The sequence below is a fragment of the Juglans microcarpa x Juglans regia genome, chromosome 7S, assembly GCF_004785595.1.
Source record: "Juglans microcarpa x Juglans regia isolate MS1-56 chromosome 7S, Jm3101_v1.0, whole genome shotgun sequence".
Taxonomy (NCBI): domain Eukaryota; kingdom Viridiplantae; phylum Streptophyta; class Magnoliopsida; order Fagales; family Juglandaceae; genus Juglans; species Juglans microcarpa x Juglans regia.
Genome location: NC_054607.1, coordinates 19,849,220 through 19,870,324, shown reverse-complemented (window position 1 = coordinate 19,870,324; position 21,105 = coordinate 19,849,220). Strand labels below are relative to the sequence as shown.

Genomic DNA, 21,105 nt, shown 5'->3' with positions numbered 1-21,105 from the left:
ATGGCATCCAAAGCTGTCTTCCTCAATTGTCATATATATATATATATATTAGAAGAAATAAAGCAAAGATACAAATAAAACCATCTGTGATAAGTCCATCAGCAGCACTTAAAATACCATCACTGCAGTAGGTTGTCTCCTCTATTTTCATTGCTAAATCTTGAAAACAGATTTTTCGCTCTGCTATTTGCAATCTCTCCTTCCTTCGTTTGTTTTCTTCGATTTCAAAGAACAAGACATGGCCGAACTGGGAGGAGCACTTCTCTCTCCCTTCCTTCAAATATTATTTGATAAAATGACATATGGCGAGTTTGTTGATTTTATAAGTAAAACAGAAACATAGTACTTGGATGAATTTTCGGTCACATAATACGTGTACCTCTTGTATATTAATAGAGTAAGTACTTTTACAAGAAAGGAAAGTCATTTACGTAGAAAATAAATATACAGCAAGAATATACATGGTTCCAATATATGGTTCCAACTTTATAGTCCTTGACTTTGGTGGAACTGCATGACTTGTGATGTTGGTTTGTGCAACAACGGATTCATCAGTGGCATCCATAATCTTCGTAATAGCCCCTGTCAAGCCAATGGCCGGTGCAGCAACATTGAGCTTGGACCTCAAAAAGGAAAAAACACGTGGAAATGAGCGGCATCGTAAGCAGATCAACAATTTGGCCATTAGTGGATAAGAAATGTACATCAAGAGCACGTTGGTGAGCCTTCTCATGAATGAAATGATAGTCGATCTCAACGTGTTTGGTGCGAGCATGGAAGACCTGATTGCTAGTTAAATAGGTGGCACCAAAATTATCACTGTATAAAATTGGACTATGAGCAAGAAAAATCCCAAGTTCCCAAAGTAAAGATTGCAACCATATGACCTCGGCAGTGGCATGTGTGATGGCACGATATTCAGCTTCAGCGCTTGAACGGGCAACCATAGGTTGCTTCTTAGAACTCCAAAACATAAGATTCGGACCAAGATAAACATAATAACCACTGATGGACTTTTGATCATTGTGACGATTGGCCCAATCAACATCCGAATATACAGAAAGCTGAAAGGAGGAACTGCGCCGAAGGAGGAGGCCAAAATTCATGTCTGTTTGAGATAGCATAAAATACGCTTAACTGCCATCCGATGGATCTCAGTAGGATTATGTATAAATTGATATACCTTATTTACCGAGAATGAAATATTCGGGCACGTAAGAGACAAGTATTGGAGAGAGCCAACCGTGCTTCTATAAAGAGAGGGGTCCAAACATGCTAAACCAGTAAAGACAGATAATGGAGCGGAGGTTGAAATTGGTGAAGTAATAAGTTTGGCTTCCAACATATGTGTGTGAGAGAGAAGCTTCAAAATGTAACCTATTAGGGACAAGAAGAGCCCATCTGGAATGGGGGTGGCCTCAACACCTAAAGAATAATGCAAATTGCCAATTTTCTTTATGGTAAACTCACGACCAAGAGATTCAATAACCCAAGAAATAGCTTGAGACGTGGAGTTGGTGATGAGAATATTATCCACATACACAAGGATAAAGAGAGTGACATCCGAAGCATGATGAATAAAAAGAGACGTGTTTGTCTGAGAGTTATGGAAGCCAAGTGCAAGAAATTTGTCACTTAGGCGAGAATACCACGCTCGAGGAGCTTGCTTAAGGCCATATAATGCCTTATTTAATTTACAAACATGAGTCAGCAGTTGAGAATGAACATAACCTTAGCATTGAAACATATAGATCTCTTCTGTGATGTACTCGTGCAAAAATGCATTTTGCACATCAATCTGATGAATAGACTAGCCCTTTGACATGACATAGCTAAGAATCAGACTAATAGTCGTCGGTTTGATAACTGGACTAAACGTTTTATCATAATCAAGGCCTTCCTGTTGATGATAGCTTTTGGCAACAAGACAAGCTTTAAGACGGTCCGAAGTGCCGTTAGATTTCTTCTTAACTTGTTACACCCATTTGTTACCAAGAATATTCAAGCTAGAGTCATAGGGAACAAGAGTCCATGTGCCATTTTTCATAAGACTATTAAATTCCAAGAGCATAGCATCTCTCCATCTGGTGTGCTTAACAGCTTTTGAAAAACAAGTAGGCTCTGCAATAGAGGCATGAGTAGTAAAAAATGTCTTAGGAATTGGATATCTCACCATAGGATCCAAGATTTTCATTGGTTGAATGATGTTGTGTTGTGATCGTGTGACCATCTGGTGAGTACGAGCAGAAGGAAGTTGCTGGGCTGGAGCTGGAGGTAAATGAGCCAAAGAATAGGCATGGTCGGATATGGTAGGAGAGTGGGAACCAGCTGGAGATGAGAGAGATGTTTCCGGTGTAGTAGAAGATAAGGAAAGAGCCGAATTCAGAGCATAATCAGATGAAGAGAGAATTATTGCTGAGTTTGGAGAGGATCACAAAGTAGATGGATTTAATATCTCATGAGACTTGGAATGAGAAGTAGAGTTGCACAAGGAATCAAGTGGGGGCATGGTATGATTGAGATTGTTTGCCGGTGGAGGAGGGAGAGGCGTGGGGCACCATAGGACTTGCAATGGAAAGTTGACGTGAACTAGGAAAGTGATTTGCAATGAGAAGGAGCCATGATGGGAGAGGAATTTTCGGGAGTGAAGTTTGGCAAAAATTGTGGTATCATGGAGGATGATTGAGGACGTGATCCATTTGGAGAGACCGACTGTTGTGGACTTTTAAAGGGAAAATGATTTTTGGAAAATACCACATGCCTTGATAGGAAACTTTTTCCAAACTGGGGTCTAAGCATTTATAGCCACGATGATGAGGACTGAATCCAAGGAATACACAATGCTTTGATCGGTAATCAAATTTGTGGGTATTAAATGGACATAGATATGGCCAGGAGGCACTCCCAAAGACATGAAGTTCAGAAAAATCAAGGGATTGATTGTATAATTTTTTCAAAGGGAGAAACCATTCCTAAGGGAGATATAGGTAAGCGATTTATTTGAAACACATCGAGTTGGAAAGCGTGGTCCCAGTAACAAGTGGGATAGAGGCATGAGAGAGGAGAGCAAGACCATTTTCCATAATATGATGATGCTTTCTCTCTGCAGTGCCATTTTGAGGGAAGTATGGGGACAAGATACACGATGATGAATACCAATATCCTGAAAATATTTTTGCAAATTTCAGAATTCTCTACTCCAATTAGTTTGAATGGATTTTATTTTATGATTAAAAAATCTCTCAACATGCACTTGAAATAATTTGAAGGTGGATAGAACATCAGATTTAGCAGGAATAGGAAATAACCAAACGTATTTGCTGAAACGATCCACAAATGAGACATAATATTTATTCCCAAGAGTTGACATTATAGGAGATGGACCCCAAACATCGAAAAATATTAAATTTAAAGGATCATTAGATTAAAAAGTAGACGAATTAAAGGGAAGACGATGACTTTTGTTCTGTTGACATGCATCGCACACAATAGGAGCATTATTGTCAGATACAGGAAGACCAAATTATGACAGACAGTGCAATATGCAGGATGACCAAGCCTGGCATGCCAAACTGGCAGAGGAGCCTGTTGACAAGTCAAGGATTATGAGTAGGCGTCTGGGGAAGTTGGAGATGGAAATTGGTAGGGCCCATTCTTAGTCCTGCCTCGCTGAAGTTCCTTCCTCGTGTGCTCGTCCTTCATAGAAAAAATAATCACGATGAAACTCAACAAAAACATTGTTATAACCAGTAAATTGTTGAATTGAAACTAAGTTCTTCTTAATCCTAGGAACATGTAAGACATTCTTCAAAAGACAAATAGAGTTTGTGGATTTTAGATGAGATTTCTCAATGTGAGCAATCTCCAAACCTGTGCCATCACCTACTTGGATTTGATCCATGCTTGTGTAGGGCTCAGCTTCAATATTTAGCTTCTGAAAATCATGGGTAATGTGATTTGTGGATTTGGACTCCAAGTACCAATTTTGGTTTGGATGAGCTGGTGGAGTGGTGAGAAAAGCTTGCATTTGACCTTGATAATGACGATCAAAATGGTGATAGTAAGAGATAGCAACATGACAAGTTTTGCCACACACTTGACAAGTTGGTCTTGATTGGACATAGTTGTTGTACCCTCTTCCACGACCACGGCCACGGCTCCTATTTCCTTGAAGACTTTGAGAGCCAGAACTTCTACCACGTCTAGTATTGTTATCGTTGTGAGTGGCCAGTAAATTGAATCATAGGATACGAAAGTGACAATTGAATCATAGGAAGAATCCAAGCCATCCATCAAATAGGAAACAATTTTTGTCTCTTGAGAGTCTCTCCAACAGCAGCTAAAGTATCTGCAAATGATTTGACCTTCAGAAAATAATCAGAAATGGAGAGATTACCTTTCTTTATGGTGGAAAGTTTGAGTCTTGTTTGCACAACTTGAACTTGATAGTTTGTCGTAAACATGTGTTCGAGGGCCATCCATACGTTGTGGGAATTTGTTAGACCAACCAGATTGGTTATGATGCTTTCTAAGAGTGAAGACATCAAAAGACCAAGAAGAGCCTAGTCACGTTGGAACCGCTGTGCAAATGTCAGATTTGGGATGAGACTTGGAGAAGTATCACTTGAAGATGTCGCTTGGATCAACGCCAGAGGACAAGGGATACTTCTATCTACATAGCCGTAGAGTTGCTGATCGTGCAGGTAAGGTACAACCTGTGCCTTTGAAAAAAAATAATTATCCTTGGTCAGCTTGATTGTCACCATGTTTTGAATGTTCATAGGGATAAGATTGACATTATTGGCAACAAAGGTGGTGTTTGTGGAGATGGAAGAAGTGGATGAGTTGGACACCGAAGAGGTTGAGGATGCGATAGAAAAGAATTGACGTAAGTCTAATGCTCTGGTACCATAAAACAAAAACAGAGTGCTTGGATGAATTTTCTGTCACACACAATACGTGTACCTCTTGTATATTAATAGAGTACGTACTTGTACAAGAAAGGAAAGTCATTTACATAGAAAATAATATACATTAAGAATCAAGGAATAAATTCCTTGGCAATATATGGTTCCGACTTTAGAGTCATTGACTTTGGTGGACCCGCATGACTTGTGGTGTTGGTTTGTGCAGTAGTGGATTCATCAGTGGCATCCATAACATTCATAATACCAAGGGGGCGAAAACTAAATGGTGGGCTCTTGAACAAGTTGAAAATAATATTGTTGCCTGTTGAAGTTATGCTTGAAGATGCTGAGGATAAACAAGTTACGAATCCAAGCGTTAAAAAGTGGCTTGATGAGTTGAAACATGTTGTCTATGATGCAGAGGACATCTTGGACGAGATTGCTACTAAAGCCTTATGATCTAGGTTGGATGCAGAATTTGGAACCACTACAAGTAAGGTACGAAATAACATTTGCACATCTCTTTTTTCCCAAAGATTGAAGTAAGCATAAAAGAGGTACTTGAGAGATTTGAAAATTTGGCAAGTCAGCATATTGTTATGGATCTCACACAAGGCACCGTTCAAGGGAAAGCATATGAAAGATTGCCCACCACTTATTTGGTAGAAGAAACAAAAATTTATGGAAGAAATAATGATAAGGAGCAAATAATTAATAAGTTACTCTCAATCAAAGATGATGCCAGTGACAATAAGGTGGGTGTGAGTGGCATAGTCGGCATGGGGGGAATGGGCAAGACCACCCTTGCTCAAGTTGTATACAATGACAAGGACGTTCGTGAGCATTTTAACCTTACAACATGGGATTGTGTTTCAGAGGAATTTAACCCTTTCGGAGTAACGAAAACAATTCTAAATGCTGTAACTTCATCCGCCAGTAATATTGAAGACCTAAATTAGCTTCAACTTCAACTAGAGGAGAAATTAAATGGAAAGAAATTTCTATTTGTTTTCGATGATGTTTGGAATAAGAATTATAATGATTGGGAGATATTAAGCAACCCCTTTGAATTTGGGCTACAAGGAAGTAGGATTATCATAATAAAGCGCGATGATGAGTTTGCATCAGTCATCTGCGCTTTTGCAACCCATCCTGTAAAGAAGCTACCAAAGCAGGATTGTTGGTCACTGTTTGCAAGACATGCATTTCATGATGCTAACTCTAATGCACATTTAGAGTTGCAAGAATTAGGTCAAAAGATTGTTTAAAAATGAAAACGTCTACCTTTAGTAATCAAGACAATTGGGGGCCCATTACGGTTTAAATTAGATGTTTGTGAATGGGAGAAGGTGTTAAGTAGCGAATTATGGGAATTGTCAAATCACGAAACAAACAATATTCTTCCTGCTCTAAGATTAGGTTACGGATATCTCCAATCATATTTGAAACCATGTTTTGCTTACTGTTCAATATTTCCAAAAGACCATGCTTTCAAGAAAGAGCAATTAATTTTATTATGGATGGCATAAGGTTTCTTGCATGCAACTGAAAATAAAACAATGGAACAAATTGGTGATGATTACTTCTACACTCTTTTATCAAGATCATTGTTCCAAAGATAAGTGAAGACGAATCATGTTTAATAATGCATGACCTTATTAATGATTTAGCAAACTTTGTATTAGGTGAATTTACCTTTAGGATAGAAGTTGATCATGATCGTTCTCACAAAATTCCTGACAAGACTAGGCATTTTTCCTATGTCAGAAGTCAATTTGAAACCTACAATAGGTTCGAGGCAATTAATGAGTTTAAGTTGTTGCGTACTTTTATAGCAGTGGAGTCGCCACAAATGTTAAGATTTATTTTCTTATCCAAAAAAGTCAGCTGTGATTTATTGCCAATGTTAACGAAGAAATTTGCGAGTGCTTTCTCTGTCTCACTATTGGAATATGACTGAGTTGCTTGCGTCCATTGGAAAATTGAAACACTTGCACTATCTGGATGCAGTTTCTTATACATGACTTACAAGGTTGCCTAATTGCTAATGTAAGTTGTGTAATTTGCATGCATTAAATTTATCTGGTAGTGAAAATCTTATTGCACTACCAAGAGATATGGAAAAGTTCATCGGTTTACGTCATATTGATATTACTGGAATTGTTATCAAGGAGATGCTGGAAAATCTAGGTAAACTCAAATGTCTCTAGACGTTGTCCAAGTTTATCATCAGTCAATGCAGTAGATGTTCCATTGGGGAATTGGGGAGTTAGAAAAATGAAGAACAAAAAAGGTAAAAAATCAAACGTAAATTTGACAATATGGTGACACTCTCGTAAGGGTATTTGTCCCACAAGTTGGTGATGGACAAAGGAAATTGAGTGCTTTCATTGTGCACCAAGGACCCCTATTTATAGGCCATGATACAATAGTTGGCAAGGGACACAACATTAACAAGTGACAATATTTTGACTAAACTGAACTCATTGATATCAAATGATTCTGAGGATTTTGATTCTAGTATTCGAATAAGTTCCTTGCTATCATTGTTATCAAGTTTTAATTGATTAAGTTTTTTTTTTTGAATTTTATTGGATTTTTTGGTGCATTGCTCGGAGAAACGACCATACTTGCTAAAGTTAAAACATTTTCCTTTTGAAGGAATTTGAAAAGTCTTTTTTCTATAAGAAGACTTTTTTCTTATAAAAATCAGAAGGTTTTTTTTTTTTTTTTTTTTTTTTTAATTCTTATAAAAATCCGAAGGTTTTTTTTATAAAAATCATCACGCTTACTATATCTTTTCCTGGTGTGAATTTTAGTAGATTTATCAAAATGCTTACACTTTTGTCTAGAAGGAGAAATAGAAGGATGACCAGATTGTTCAAAGAAATTTTTCATTTCATAATTGACTTTCTTACTATTCTCTATTTGTTGCCGAAGCATTTTTGTATCATTGCACATACTGATATCAAGTTTCTTAATTGTACTGGAAATATCATCGTATGTCTAATTATCGTAATTAAGAAGTCCCGAGATATCATTATATTCATTCTTGACTTTGTGAGAAAATAAATGAGGTAATTTAGCAATGAATTTTACTTTCCAATTAGGTTTTTGGCTATCTTCCCTAAGCATAACTCTAGAAAGAAAAACATTCTGATACCATCTATAATCAAACATTTGATAGCATTTCAAATTATTCAAATAATCACTAATGCGCTTACTAATGGTGAAGGGAGTTCCAACAAAATATTTAATAACAGTATAAAACAAAGTATTAATACCATCAGGGATACTCCTTTCTATAGTTTGATAAAAAATAGGCATGTTGTTATCATCATGCTTGATAGCATTCCTAATGGTTTCTCTTGCTTCTTCAGAGAGGTATTTATCCCACCAGTGTCGAAGCATTCCAGATAAATCAATTGTCTCGATTTGACTGAGATTGTTGTTATTAATATAAGCATTTGCGACTATTGATATTTTGTTCATGGTATTGAGGATTTCTTGTTTAGATAATCCATCATGATTCTATTCATACAATTTATTAGAAGAAACCTAAAATTAAGTTTGAAAAATTCTTTATTCATACTGTAAATCAGGAGTAGGTCTTTGGAATAGAATAATTGTATAATTGTATAATCGATAATTTTTTTTTTTTTTTTTTTTTTTTTTTTTTTTTTTTTTATGTTCTTCCAGGTAATGTACTTATGATACTAAGACCACAGAAAGAGAAATCAAATATAACAAATATTATTGAAAAGCACTAGAAAATGGTGATTGATTGATATCGAAACATTTAATTATAACAATAATCCATGCATTTGTCTCCATAATCCGAGTGACATGAATGCACTTAATTAAACAGAATTAGTACGTGTCCTTTGTATAAAAATTATTATTTTGTAGTCAATGTAATACAGCTACCTAAACTTATTAATCAGGAGATGTGACATGGACCAAATTAGCCATTGTTTAATCTACCTAAACTTTTTAATTTTTTAAAGTTTATTATATAGTAATATATCAAATATTATAAGATCTAGCAAACCCTATGTAATTATCATTGACGACGTCGGTCCCATGGGCCCATGGCTCTTAAATAACTGGTCATTGACTTGCCCGGGTGTAATCAGGTGATGTTGGCGCAGGAAGTAAGGTTTAGGCCATGCATGGACATTAGATAAACACAACATCCCATCTCATCTTTACATTTTTTATACTTCTATTCTTAAACATAATTCAAATACATATTTTTTAATTTTAAATTTTTAAAATTTTCATCTCATCATTACATTTTTTTAAACTTTCAAACAAAAAATAAAAAACACCATTTTTTCAAATTTGAAAACAAAAGTTATATTAAAAAACTATAATCAAATAATTTTTTAACTTTATATTTTAATTTTTATTCTACTTTTTCTATCTTCTTTTCCAAAATCCAATATAATATCTTAACTCAAACAATTTTATTATTATTCAAAAATCATTTTATTACTAGTCACATAATTTTCATTTCATCTCATTACCCAACCCTGCCCTAATTAATATCTCGAAAATTTTTCTTCTTGATGAATCTTTTTCTTTTCTAGGAAAGATGCATGTTAGATCATATATTTTTAAAAAAATTGGAGTTGTACGAACAAGTTGCAGAGACCTTAGAAAGATATAATTATCCTGTTCTTATTAGTAATTTTGGGTTATTTATGTTTTGTCACCCAATTGTTAAAGGTGGAGACTGTTAGTATTTTACTATTGGCTAAATTCGGTTTCAAAACAAAATTGGGTAAGGTTTTTTACTTGATTTGGGTTGATGTATAAGATTTACCCACAAAGACAATGATAATGGGTAAGATTTATTTTTTAGTTTGGGTTGGTAAATAGCATTTATTTTTATAATAATAATAATAATAATGTGTAAGATTTGTTTTTGGTTTGGGTTGATGATAAGGTGTGCACGTTTTTTTTTCCTCGTGCTCTACTAGGGTTTTGGGTGTTTCCTAAATGATTGCCGCCGGGGGCCAGTCGGGCTCCTTGGCACCCCCTGTTCGCCGGTCATTTGCGGATATGGTGGCGTCTGCTCCACAGCCTATTCTAGAAGTTGTGATTCCTCTGAGGTCCCCTAAAGTTTTGGATGGCGAAATTTACATTCGTTTTTCTAAGGAGGAGATTACAAAATCGGCTGTGCCGTTTATGTTTTCTCTGGTTTTAAAATTCTTGAGGCAACGTCCTTCACTGGATGATATTCGGTCTTGTATTCGACGAAGATGTGGGCTTGCTTCTCAACCTGTGGTCTCGTCGATGGTTGCGCCTAGGTTGGTTTTTGTAAGATTTGCAAATGAGGTGGATTTTAAGATGGCATTTTCCAGGGAGTCATGTGAAGTGAAAGGGGTCATATACCATGCGTTTCATTGGTTGATGGATTATACAAAGGAATTGGAGTCTCCAGTGGTGCCTGTATGGATTACGCTTCCTGGATTGCCACCGAATACGTTTCATGAATCGTTCTTGAAAAATATTATCATGCCGTTAGGGAAATATGTGTGCCGTGACAATTGTACCAGATGTGCTACACGGAGGGATGCGACAAGAGTTTGCATTGAAATGAATGTTGCTAAGGATCCTATTGAATCATTTTGGAATGGGGTGCCTCATCAAGTGGGTAGTCAGATTCAGAAGGTGATCTATGAAAATCTACCAACGTATATTGTAGGCATTGTAAGATTCAGGGGCATAATCTAATGAAGTGTCGAAAGGTTGGTACTCAATCGGGGAGAGACAAAAATCTTGAGGGCAATAAGGAGAGTAGAAGAAGGGTGTCCAAGGAGCAGGGCTAGATGGAGGGAGTAGAAGGGGTGTAGTGCCCCCGACTCCCACGTACCGAAACGAGGGATGATGACAACACGGTCATGCATCCCAGCAGTAAGTGGCAAGTGTGTGTACATGCAACATTGTACAACAAAGCAAAGCATCGGATAATTTAAATAAGTCGACTAAGTACCAGAATTGTTTAATACAAATTCGCTTAAAACAAAACGTTTTAAAAAGTAATAAAGTTATCCAAAAAAAAAAAAAATTCCAAAATACATAATTCAACTAGCGGGAAACAAATCCTAAACACAAGCGAGTGATCCCAAATCACTCCTCCGACGGAGCCACATCTTCAGGCTCAACATCAGCATCATCTGCATCAAAATTTGAGATACCATAAAAAAGTACCGCAGGTAAGTAATAATCCAAACAACCCATGAGATAAAAATGCATTAATGCAATCAACAATTATGTATGCATATGATGAAATATGCATTAGGCCCAAAACATCAATTTTCCCGAAAATGAATATTTTCCAACGTACGCCAAAATTCCATTTTGACCCAAAATATTCCATTAAAACATTTCCCGCCATTTTCCTAGAAAACGGCTCACATAAAAATCCACCATTTTCCTAGTTTTCCTAGAAAATGGTCCACATATCCATTTATCACAAAAAACCCTCATTTTCTTAGAAAATGACCCAATATCAATTTTAACCGTATGCACCATGATCTCTCCTAGGGATCATCTGCACACCTTGGCTCCCTTCGTCACACCACGGGTAACGACCGTGCGAGTGACTTCCTAACGAGTGATGCCAAGTGTCGCGCCCAGCGCGTTCATGGCCCAGCATCCTCTAACCCCCGCCAGCAAGAGGGGCCACTAAGTCGGCACGAGAGCATTACCATCCTGTTCGATCCCGTTGTCTCCCAGCGACAACCCAGGGGACGTCAATCAGTATATTCCGACCAGAGAAGATCCACCGAGATAATGCCCCATCTAGGCTTGGGGTCGTGATACACACGCACCCAAAAACCATTTCTCATATGAAAATCCAGTTTTCAAATATACACATGAACATGTATGCAATTATGCGAAAACCCAGTTTTCATTTACAAACATGAACATGCGTGCAATTATGCAATGTTCAAGACATGATACAAATATCTAACAACCAACAAATTCTAGTATAATCCAATCACACAAACAACTCCATCCTCCAATCCAACCGACCCCCTTACTCCTCGGACTCAGTCCAGCACAACCAAACCAGTTCACAGTAAATATGAGTTAGCGCAAAAATACATTTAAATCTCAAAAGTTCTTTGGAAATATACTTATAGTGCTATAATATAAGTTTTGAAGAATCACGAAGGTGCTAGAAGTGGCGGCACAATAATGTAACAGTGCAAAATGGACAATGGCCATGGATCTCAAAAACTCAACTTTTGAATGGGGACAAATGAAGAGTTGGGATGGCTAGGGAAGGGCTTAGAGGTGTTAGTGAGGCTACTAGTAGTGGTCGTTGGCCGTGGGTGGCGGCGTGGGCGGCGGTTGGAGGTTAAAACACCCAAATTGGAAATGGAGATGGAGGGGCTTCACCAGTGGCGGATCGGAGTTGAGGAAGGATGGGTTAGGTAGTTGGGAGGCCATTGATGCTGTGGTGAAAACGTGGTGGCCAATGGCAGCGCGACGGCGATCCTGGAACGAAAGGGAGCCGCGGCTTGAAGCCATGCATGAAGGCTAACGACAGTGAAGGAGGAGCTGAAAATTGATGGGTGAGGTCTCTGGCCGGAGAGGAAAAAAATGGGAGGGGCGGTGACGACAATGGATGGGGCACGACAGCGCTGTGGGTTGAAGAGAAAATGGATGGGAGAGAAGGGAGGGTTGTCGCGCGCTCGGGAGGAGAGAGATGCAGTGGAAAGGAGAAAAAAAGGAAGGAAGGAAAAAGAGAAGAGGAGAAAGAAAAAGGGGAAAAGAAAAAGTGAGGGAAATTAATGAGGTTCAATCCTCAGAACTTGGGTCACAAAATTGATCCAACGAAAAGAATTTCAAAACAGTAAGTTGAATAAAATAATTTCAACACAGTGATTAGTTAAAATAAAATAATAATAAAATTCAACAATACAATAATTTTAAAGCCCACAAACAAACTAATTTAAATCAAAGAGGATCTTAAATGCAAAACAATAATTAAAATTATGAAAGCATATCAAAATTAATTTCACAACTTAGAAATCATAAAAATAAACCAAGGAGAAATCCGATAAACTTAAAACAAGAGAATCAATATTTAAATAATTAAAATACTTTTTCAATTAAAATACACTAAAATACGGGGTATCATATGGGGTGCCTCCTTTGGTGACGTGTTCGGCGAAGGAAAAAGGGAAGGAGTTGATTTCTTCCGTGGAAGGTGTCAACTTGATGATCATAGAGGAGCTAGAGGCGGGGGAGATTCAGGGTCAGAAGCTGGTGTTAGAGATGGGAAGGGATTCAAATATAGGACGGAAAGAACAAGGAATGAGTTCCTGTGCTGCGGATGTTGAAGCTCAGCCTGAATGTGAGGCCCCTGTTGCTCTGGCTACAGAGTGTGAGGTTCCTGTTCAGGTGACAGAGGAGGTATACCTGGTTGAGGAATGCGAGACACATGATCAGGTGACTGAGGTTGCTGAGTTGGTCAAAGTAAGTGAGGAAACGGTTGTAGGCTTGATGGAAAATCTAGTAGGAAATATTTTGGTGGGTCAAGTTCTAGAGGTTGAGGAGCTCAAGGTTGAGGAATTTTTGCAAGATTGAGAGCTAGCAGTTGTGAATGATATAGAAAAGGAGAACCAGTTTGATTCTATGGATGAGGCTCGTTGGTTGGAGGACGGTTTTCAACAAGTTGATAACGGAGGAGTTGATCCTGAAGTGGTGCAAGGAGTTGAAGATGAAGGGGAGGTTCTGGGTTCGATATTAGAAGAAGAGAAAGTGGAGAGTATGGTGCACAAGAGTAAAGAAAAAGATTGCTATTCTGATCCAGTGAGGAGTGGTCAGCAGAGGAAAAGTGCTAGAATCAGAAGTTCTAAAAGGGTTCCTAGTAGACCCGTTCACTTTAATTTATAATGTGCAGTTTCCTTTATTGGAATATTCGAGGTTTGAACATCTCGAAGCAAAGGCTGAGTAAGCTGTTGAGGAAATATAAAACGAAGGTAGTGGCTTTGGTAGAACATTTTCAAGCTAAGGATACATTGAGGAGAGTTGTTCGGGATTTTCATTTTGTGGATGCTGTATCAAATAGTGCGGAAGGAGGCAAAATATGGTTGTTATGGAATCAGGGGGTTGGGTGTCAAGTGCTAGCAAAGTCTAATCAACATATTACAGTGGTTATTAATGACAATAATAGGAGGGTGCGGTTGTCTTTGGTGTATGCTAAGTGCTTGGGATAATAGAGATGCCAGCTTTGGCAAGAATTGTGTGGCTTTCCAAGTGCTTTTGAAGCTTGGGTGGTTGCGGGTGATTTTAATGTGATACGTTCAGATGCAGAAAGAAGAGGTGGTCGTCCGAGGTCAGCAATGGCAATGGAGGAGTTTAATCAATTCATTAATCTTGGTGGGTTGAAGGAGATGTCTTTCATGGGTGGCCCTTTTTCTTGGTGCAATGGTCATGCCATGTTAACTAGATGTTGGGCGAGATTGGATAGGATTTTGATGGATAATATATGTGCTATGAATTATCCTTCTTCTTGCATGGAATACCTTTCATGCTCCTCGTTGGATCACGCACCAATGGTAATGTGCCTTGAGAAACCTTCGGCGCATTATGGCCCTTCTCCGTTCAGATTCCAGGAAATGTGGACGAGGCATGATGATTTCTTAAATTGTGTCAAAATGGTATGGGAGGAAGAGGCGATTGGGATCGGGATGTGGAAGTTGGTAGGTAAGCTAAAAAAGTTAAGGGTGGCTCTTAAACAATGGAATGTCAATGTATTTGGCTGGACGCATACACATATTGCTCAATTGGAAAATGAGATAGTTGATTTGGATTGTAAGTTATAGGTGAGGGGATCCAAGGAGGATGAAATGGCCTTTTTGGCAGCCAAGCTTGAGTTGGATGAGTGGATGCGTAGAGAGGAAATGAGGTTGTCTCAAATAGCGAAGCAACGGTGGGCTGAGGTAGGGGATGTTAATGCACAATTGTTTCGAAGCTTGGATAAAAAAGGTAGTAATTTGGTCCGAGAAATGACTTTGGAAGATGGACGTCGACTTAGTTCTCCGGAAGCAGTACATGAAGAAGCTGTTAGATATTTCTCTTGTTTTATGGAGGCTAGAAATAGTAGCTCATATCCGGATTTGTCGCTGTGGGTACATAAAGAAATCTCAGATTCTGAACATAGAAGGTTGTACGAGCTCTCCTCAATCCAAGATATTAAGGAAACCATGTTTTCTATTCCGATAGACAGTTCACCAGGTTCAGATGGTTTCACTTCGGGATTTTATAAAAGTTGCTGGGGGATTGTGGAAAAGGATGTGGTGGAAACAGTGTGGGATTTTTTTAGAGGTTGTGAGCTACCTAGGTTCTATTCCTCATCATATGTAGTTCTTATCCCGAAGGTGCCGAATCCTACAAGTTTTGAGAAGTTCAAGCCAATTAGCCTTTGTTCTATGGTGTATAAAGTATGCTCTAAATTGATGGTGTGATGATTGACGCCTATTTTGTCCCGCATAATTTCTAAGGAGCAAGGCGCCTTTATTTTAGGTAGAAGTATTCTGGAGAATGTCAGCTTAACCCAGGAAATGATACATAGCATAAATAAAAATGTTAGAGGAGGCAATGTAATGATTAAGGTGGATTTTGCTAAAGCATATGACAACATTGATTGGGAGTTTCTTTTACATGTGTTGGATGTTTTCGGCTTTTCATCATAGTTTCAAGACTTGGTAAAATAATGTGTAACGATTGTATGTGTAACACCCAAGCCCAGTCAAACCGCTTAATAAAATTTTTGGGTTTATAGTTATGAAAAATCATTTGGGATTAAAAGTAAAAACTTTTGAAAGAGAGTTCGAGCCTAAGATATTTTTGGCGGATTATAATTTTTTTCAATAGGTTTGATAATTAGGTTTAAAATCTTTTAATGGATCTAGTGGATTTTTACTCAAAAAATATACAGGACAAGTTTATATTTTTTTAAGTTGAGTCGAGGCCCAAAACTTAAGGAAAAAGCCCACGCATTGATCCTAATCCAAAACGTAGGCCGATTATGTTTATTTTTTTGGCTAAAGAGCCCAGGCCCGTGGAAGCGCTTCCAGAGTCCATGTCGCATGGTTTCACGTCCTTTTGCCATTTTCATGCACGTCCTTTCATCCCCTTCCTCTAGGTTTTTATCTCATTACTATTTATATCTTATATATATATATATGTGTGTGTGTGTGTGTGTGTGTTAAGCATCCTCAACCCTAGAAATAATGTGCTACTCGTCCTCCTCTTCACAGAAGGTCAAACTGAAATCTCCACTCCACTGCGCTAGTGAGGATCCTTGTCGTCAACCACATCCTCCATCACCCTCTATTTTCTTTCACTAAAACAGAGTGTGAATCTAGTGACCCACTGCACCCCCCACGTTACTGCCGCCCAGTTCATCTACTCCATGTGAACCTCAGTCCAGACCTCACCACCATGCCCAGCCACACGAAGTCGCCGCCCAAGGCCTCCCGTAGCTTCCGTTGTAAGCCACGAAACTCCCTTGTTTTTAGCCACCCGAAACAGAGATCCCCCCCACCGAACCACTGCACCGCACCAGCCACTTCAAGTCGTCGCCACTTGCACAGAAAAGGCCGTTGGACACCCACAGGCCACCTCAGCCCGTAGCAACCCCTCACGGTGAGTACCTCTCTCGGTTACTCCATCCTTTCTATCCACCCTCTCTCGCCCTTACCTCTCCCTCTCCTTCTCTCGTGCTTAGCCCAGCTCGACGGCATCTCCGCCGCATTCCATCTCTTCAATCGTGCCACCACAGTCCCTCCAGCCAGCGCCGTCGCGCCTTAACCCTTCACACGTGCCTCGATTTCTCTTGGGTAAGCCCCTGCCGCCGCATGCATGTTTTTATCTCGATGTATGTGTTCGTCTGGCTTTCATGTTCTTATAAGTTTTATATACATATATGTAACTATATTAACCTAATAGAAGGAAGTGCTATTACTTTTTTACCCCTTAGTGTATGCCTCCAAATTTATTATTTAGGACTTAGTTTAAATGAGTTTTGTTTTAAGTCTCAAGAATATTATATTTGTGTAGATAATATTTTGATAATATTGTTTATTAAAGGAAGTAAACCTATTTTTTTTTAGAGGAGTTTTTCATGACTTATTTTATGGGAATTTGTTTTAGTAGCCAAAGTATTCTATTAATTTATAATACGTTGTTGGTATTTTAGATATTTTAAAATATTAGTATTTATTGAGTTCCATAATATCATAATACTTATTCGATAAATTTCTTCTTCAGTACGAATTCGATTACGTGGATATTGATGGTTTTAGAAATTGATGGTATTTTAGGAATTATGAGAATTTTAGGTTTTGAGGTTTTAAAAATAGGTTCTTTTAGCATTTTAAGTTGAAATATCGAAATACATGGTTGATTGAAAATTTACGAGAATTACGTGACTTTTATAGGTGATGATTAATATTTGTTCGGCATTGTTAGGGAAATTTTTTAAAAGACTAAGGAGTTTAGGTAAGCGAGATTCCTATGCTACACTTTGCATAAAATAAAATGAACTGAGATTGATTTTGGAAATGACCTCAGTTATTTTTTCTGCATTACTTATGAAATTCTGTATAAGAAGAAAGTATTTTCTGTCACGACTGGTATAGACATGACCTTATTTTGATATTTTGTTTTTGAATTGTGCAAAGAGAGCTGTTGAGGAATAAATTAGTTGATTGGCATATTCTTGTGAAAACCTGTGTAAAATTGAGTTGTAACAAGTGTTGAAGCAGTGTAATATGAAAAAGATTGAAGTGTGCTCAACATGGCTCAACTGGCGCTTGATTGGCGCTTGAGCGGGACCTTCCAGAGAGGTTCGCTCGACTTGTGCTCGACTTAGCGCTCGAGCGGAACCCATACAGAGTGCTTCGCTCGATGTGCGCTTGACGAAGCGCTCGAGTGGAACGATACAGAATGGTTCGCTCAAGGTGCGCTCGACGTGGCGCTCGAGCAGAACCCATTCAGAGAGGTTCGCTCAAGGTGCGCTCGATGTGGCGCTCAAGCAGAACCTATCCAGCGAGGTTCGCTCAAGGTGCGCTCGACGTGGCGCTCGAGCAGAACCTATCCAGAGAGGTTCGCTCAAGGTGTGCTCGACGTAGCGCTCGAGCAGAACTCATCCAGAGAGGTTTGCTCGATGTGCGCTCGACGTCTCGCTCGAGCGGTTTCAGAAGACAATGTTTGCTCGATACCCCGCTCGAGCCAATGTTCAAGACAACCTAATTTTGGGCGCTGTGTCTTGCTGGGACTATAAATAGAACATGTTAGTTCTGTTCTTTGTGTGAAGAAAACAGAGCAAAAACACAATCTCTTTTCAAGAGCATTTGAGAGAAACTTTTCTCATTCAAAGTTGAATCTCTTGGAAGATTTACCTTCACCAAAACACACTCAAGATAAAAACACTGTAGAGTCCATTGAAGTAGACGTATTCATTGGCCGGAAGGTTTCCGGAGCTGCCGTATTGCAAAGATCGAGAGATTCTCGTGGGATAATATAGAAAGGGTTATTTATGGAGTTGCAAGCCAAAATTTAGCTACTACAAAGGTTTTGTGAGTGTTTCTAAATTAGTTATAACGAACTTATATTTCTATAGTAGATTTGTGGTGGTGACCTACACCCGGAGTGGTTTTATATTTTAAAGAAGTTCTTCAAAATAGGATTGTAAGAAAAGTCCTCAGATCTCTTCCTGAAAGATTTCGCCCCAAAGTCACTGCTATTGAAGAAAACAAAGATTTGGACACTATGAGGATTGAAGAGCTGGTGGGCTCTCTACAAACCTATGAACATACTCTTCCTGTGGATAAGAAGAACAAGTCTATAGCCCTCAATACCATTAGAGAGGAGTCAGATGAGTCATTAGATGAGTTGGCTATGAGTGACAAAGAAATAACATTCTATGCTAAGAAATTCAGGAAAATGTTCGTGTCTAGATATAACAAGAATCAGAGATAAGAGAAGAAAAAGTTTGAAAGATACAACGGAGATTCGAGTTCAGGGAACAAGGAGAGGAGCTCTAAGAAATACACTAATGCTAACAAAGACAAGAGTCAATCAAAGATACAGTGTCATGAATGTCATGGATTTGGACACATTCGCTTAGAATGTGCAAATTACAAAAAGGCCAAAGAAAGAGCTAAGATTGCATCCTTGAGTGAGAGTGAGTCAGAGTCAAGTGACTCATCAGAGAACTCTTCTCCAAAAAGAAACCTCAACTACATGGCATTTACTTCTACTGTTAGTGACAAAAGTCAATGCAGTGAATAAGTGTCTGATGATGGGAGTATATCTGGAAATGAATCTGAGTGCGAAGATCAGTTGCAAGAAATATATGAGAAGCTGTACAAGGAGTGTGTTAGATAAAGAAAACTCAACAAAGCACACATTGAGAAAATAGTTTTCTGCAAATGTGAAAATGAAGGGCTTCAAGACAAATTAAATGAAGTCATAAGTTTATCAGATCAGTTAAAAATGAAGAATGCAGTTCTGGAAGATAAGTTGAGAACTCAAGAAAGTGAGATGATTTTGTTAAATGATAGACTGAAAACCTTTTCTACTGGGAAACATAACCTTGACAAAATCCTAATCTTAGGAAAGTCCTCTAGTGACAAGAATGGTCTGGGATATGTAAAAGGGGAATCCGATGTGGCTACAACCTCCTATAAAAATGTGGGAAGGACTGCGTTTGTTTGTGAATCAACTGCCAATGGGAATGCCAACATATCGGAAAAGGGTAAGAAATTATTACAGGTGCAACAATTTGCTCCACCTCCAGAAAGAAAAAGAGCTCGCAATACAAGCCCTATATGTCACTACTGTGGAAAGATAGGGCATGTTAGAACAGAGTGTTCTAAATTGAAAAGGTACACTATGCATGGTCCTACATCCTCTAAGAGTAAAAATGTGGATTTGTCAAAAAGGGGTAAGAATCTCATAAATGCCCCTAAGTATGCCTCACCCTTCATGAGACAGAGAGATTACAAAGAAAATTATGTGTGCCATAATTGTGATAAGATTGGTCACATCCGGCCAAATTGTTATCAGCTTAGGAGGCATCCCATGAGAGATGAGAAGAATCATTCAAGGAAAGTGCATCAAAATCTGTGGAGTCAAGTCATGGCCTTAACTAGACAAAATGATAGACTCAATGTCAAGTTAGACCAACTGACTACTAGCCAAAAGGCTAGGAAGGCAAACTCTCCAAAAATCAGAAACATGTGGGTCAAAAAGGGAAAGGTACACTTGTCATGTTGCACACATTGCTCTGAAGACCAGGTCTTTGTGGTACCTTGATAGCGGATGCTCTTGTCATATGTCGAGTGATAGAACCTTATTTAAAACTGTTGAAGAATACAAATGCGGAACAGTTACATTTGGAGATGGGGGAAAGGCCAATATAATTGGAAGGGGTGAAACTGAAATACTTGGACTACCTGTCATGAGGGAAGTCTTGTTTGTTGATGGATTAAGAGCAAATCTACTCAATATAAGTCAGATGTGTGATAACGGTGCTGAAGTCCGTTTTTCAAAAGAAATATGTACTGTTTCAGATAATGATGGAAAGTGTGTAGTGCAAGGAATCAGAACATCTGATAATTGTTATGGCATCACTCCTAGTTCATAGTACAGTTGCAGTAGTGCTAAAAGTGAGACTACTGATTTTTGGCATCAAAGGCTTGGACATGTGAATCACAGAAATCTATCCAAGATTGCCAAGAAAGAAATGGTGGTAGGATTGCCTGAGCTGGGTAAAGTGGAGACTCCTGTTTGTGGGTCATGCCAATTGGGAAAACAAGTCAGAACAGCTCACAAGAATACAACGGCGATCCTAACCAAACGACCATTAGAGTTGTTACACATTGATCTTATGGGACCCTCTAGAACTGAGAGTCTGGGAGGAAAGAAATACATACTGGTGATGGTAGATGATTTCACCAGATACTTTTGGGTAGAGTTTTTGAGAGAAAAAGGTGAAGCTCCTGACGTGATTAAAATATTGTGCAAGAAACTTCAAAATGAACAAGGAAAATCAATAGTCAGAATTAGGAACGACCATGGAAGAGAGTTTGAAAATTCTAGTCTTGAGAGATTCTGTGATGAAGAGGGTATTAGTCAAGAATTTTCTGCTCCTATCACTCCA

The 21,105-nt window shown here is 38.5% G+C and overlaps 1 protein-coding gene and 1 pseudogene across 1 annotated transcript; both read left to right on the top strand.

Moving 5' to 3' along the window:
* The first annotated feature begins 5,506 nt into the window (after positions 1–5,506).
* LOC121240915 lies at positions 5,507–6,175 on the top strand (annotated as a pseudogene).
* Positions 6,176–13,565: 7,390 nt separating this feature from the next.
* On the top strand, positions 13,566–15,400 carry LOC121240914. Its single transcript, XM_041138434.1, has 3 exons — positions 13,566–13,793; positions 14,153–14,635; positions 14,759–15,400. The coding sequence occupies exons 1-3, from the start codon at positions 13,566–13,568 to the stop codon at positions 15,398–15,400; spliced, it is 1,353 nt and encodes a 450-aa protein (XP_040994368.1).
* The last annotated feature ends 5,705 nt before the right edge of the window (positions 15,401–21,105 follow it).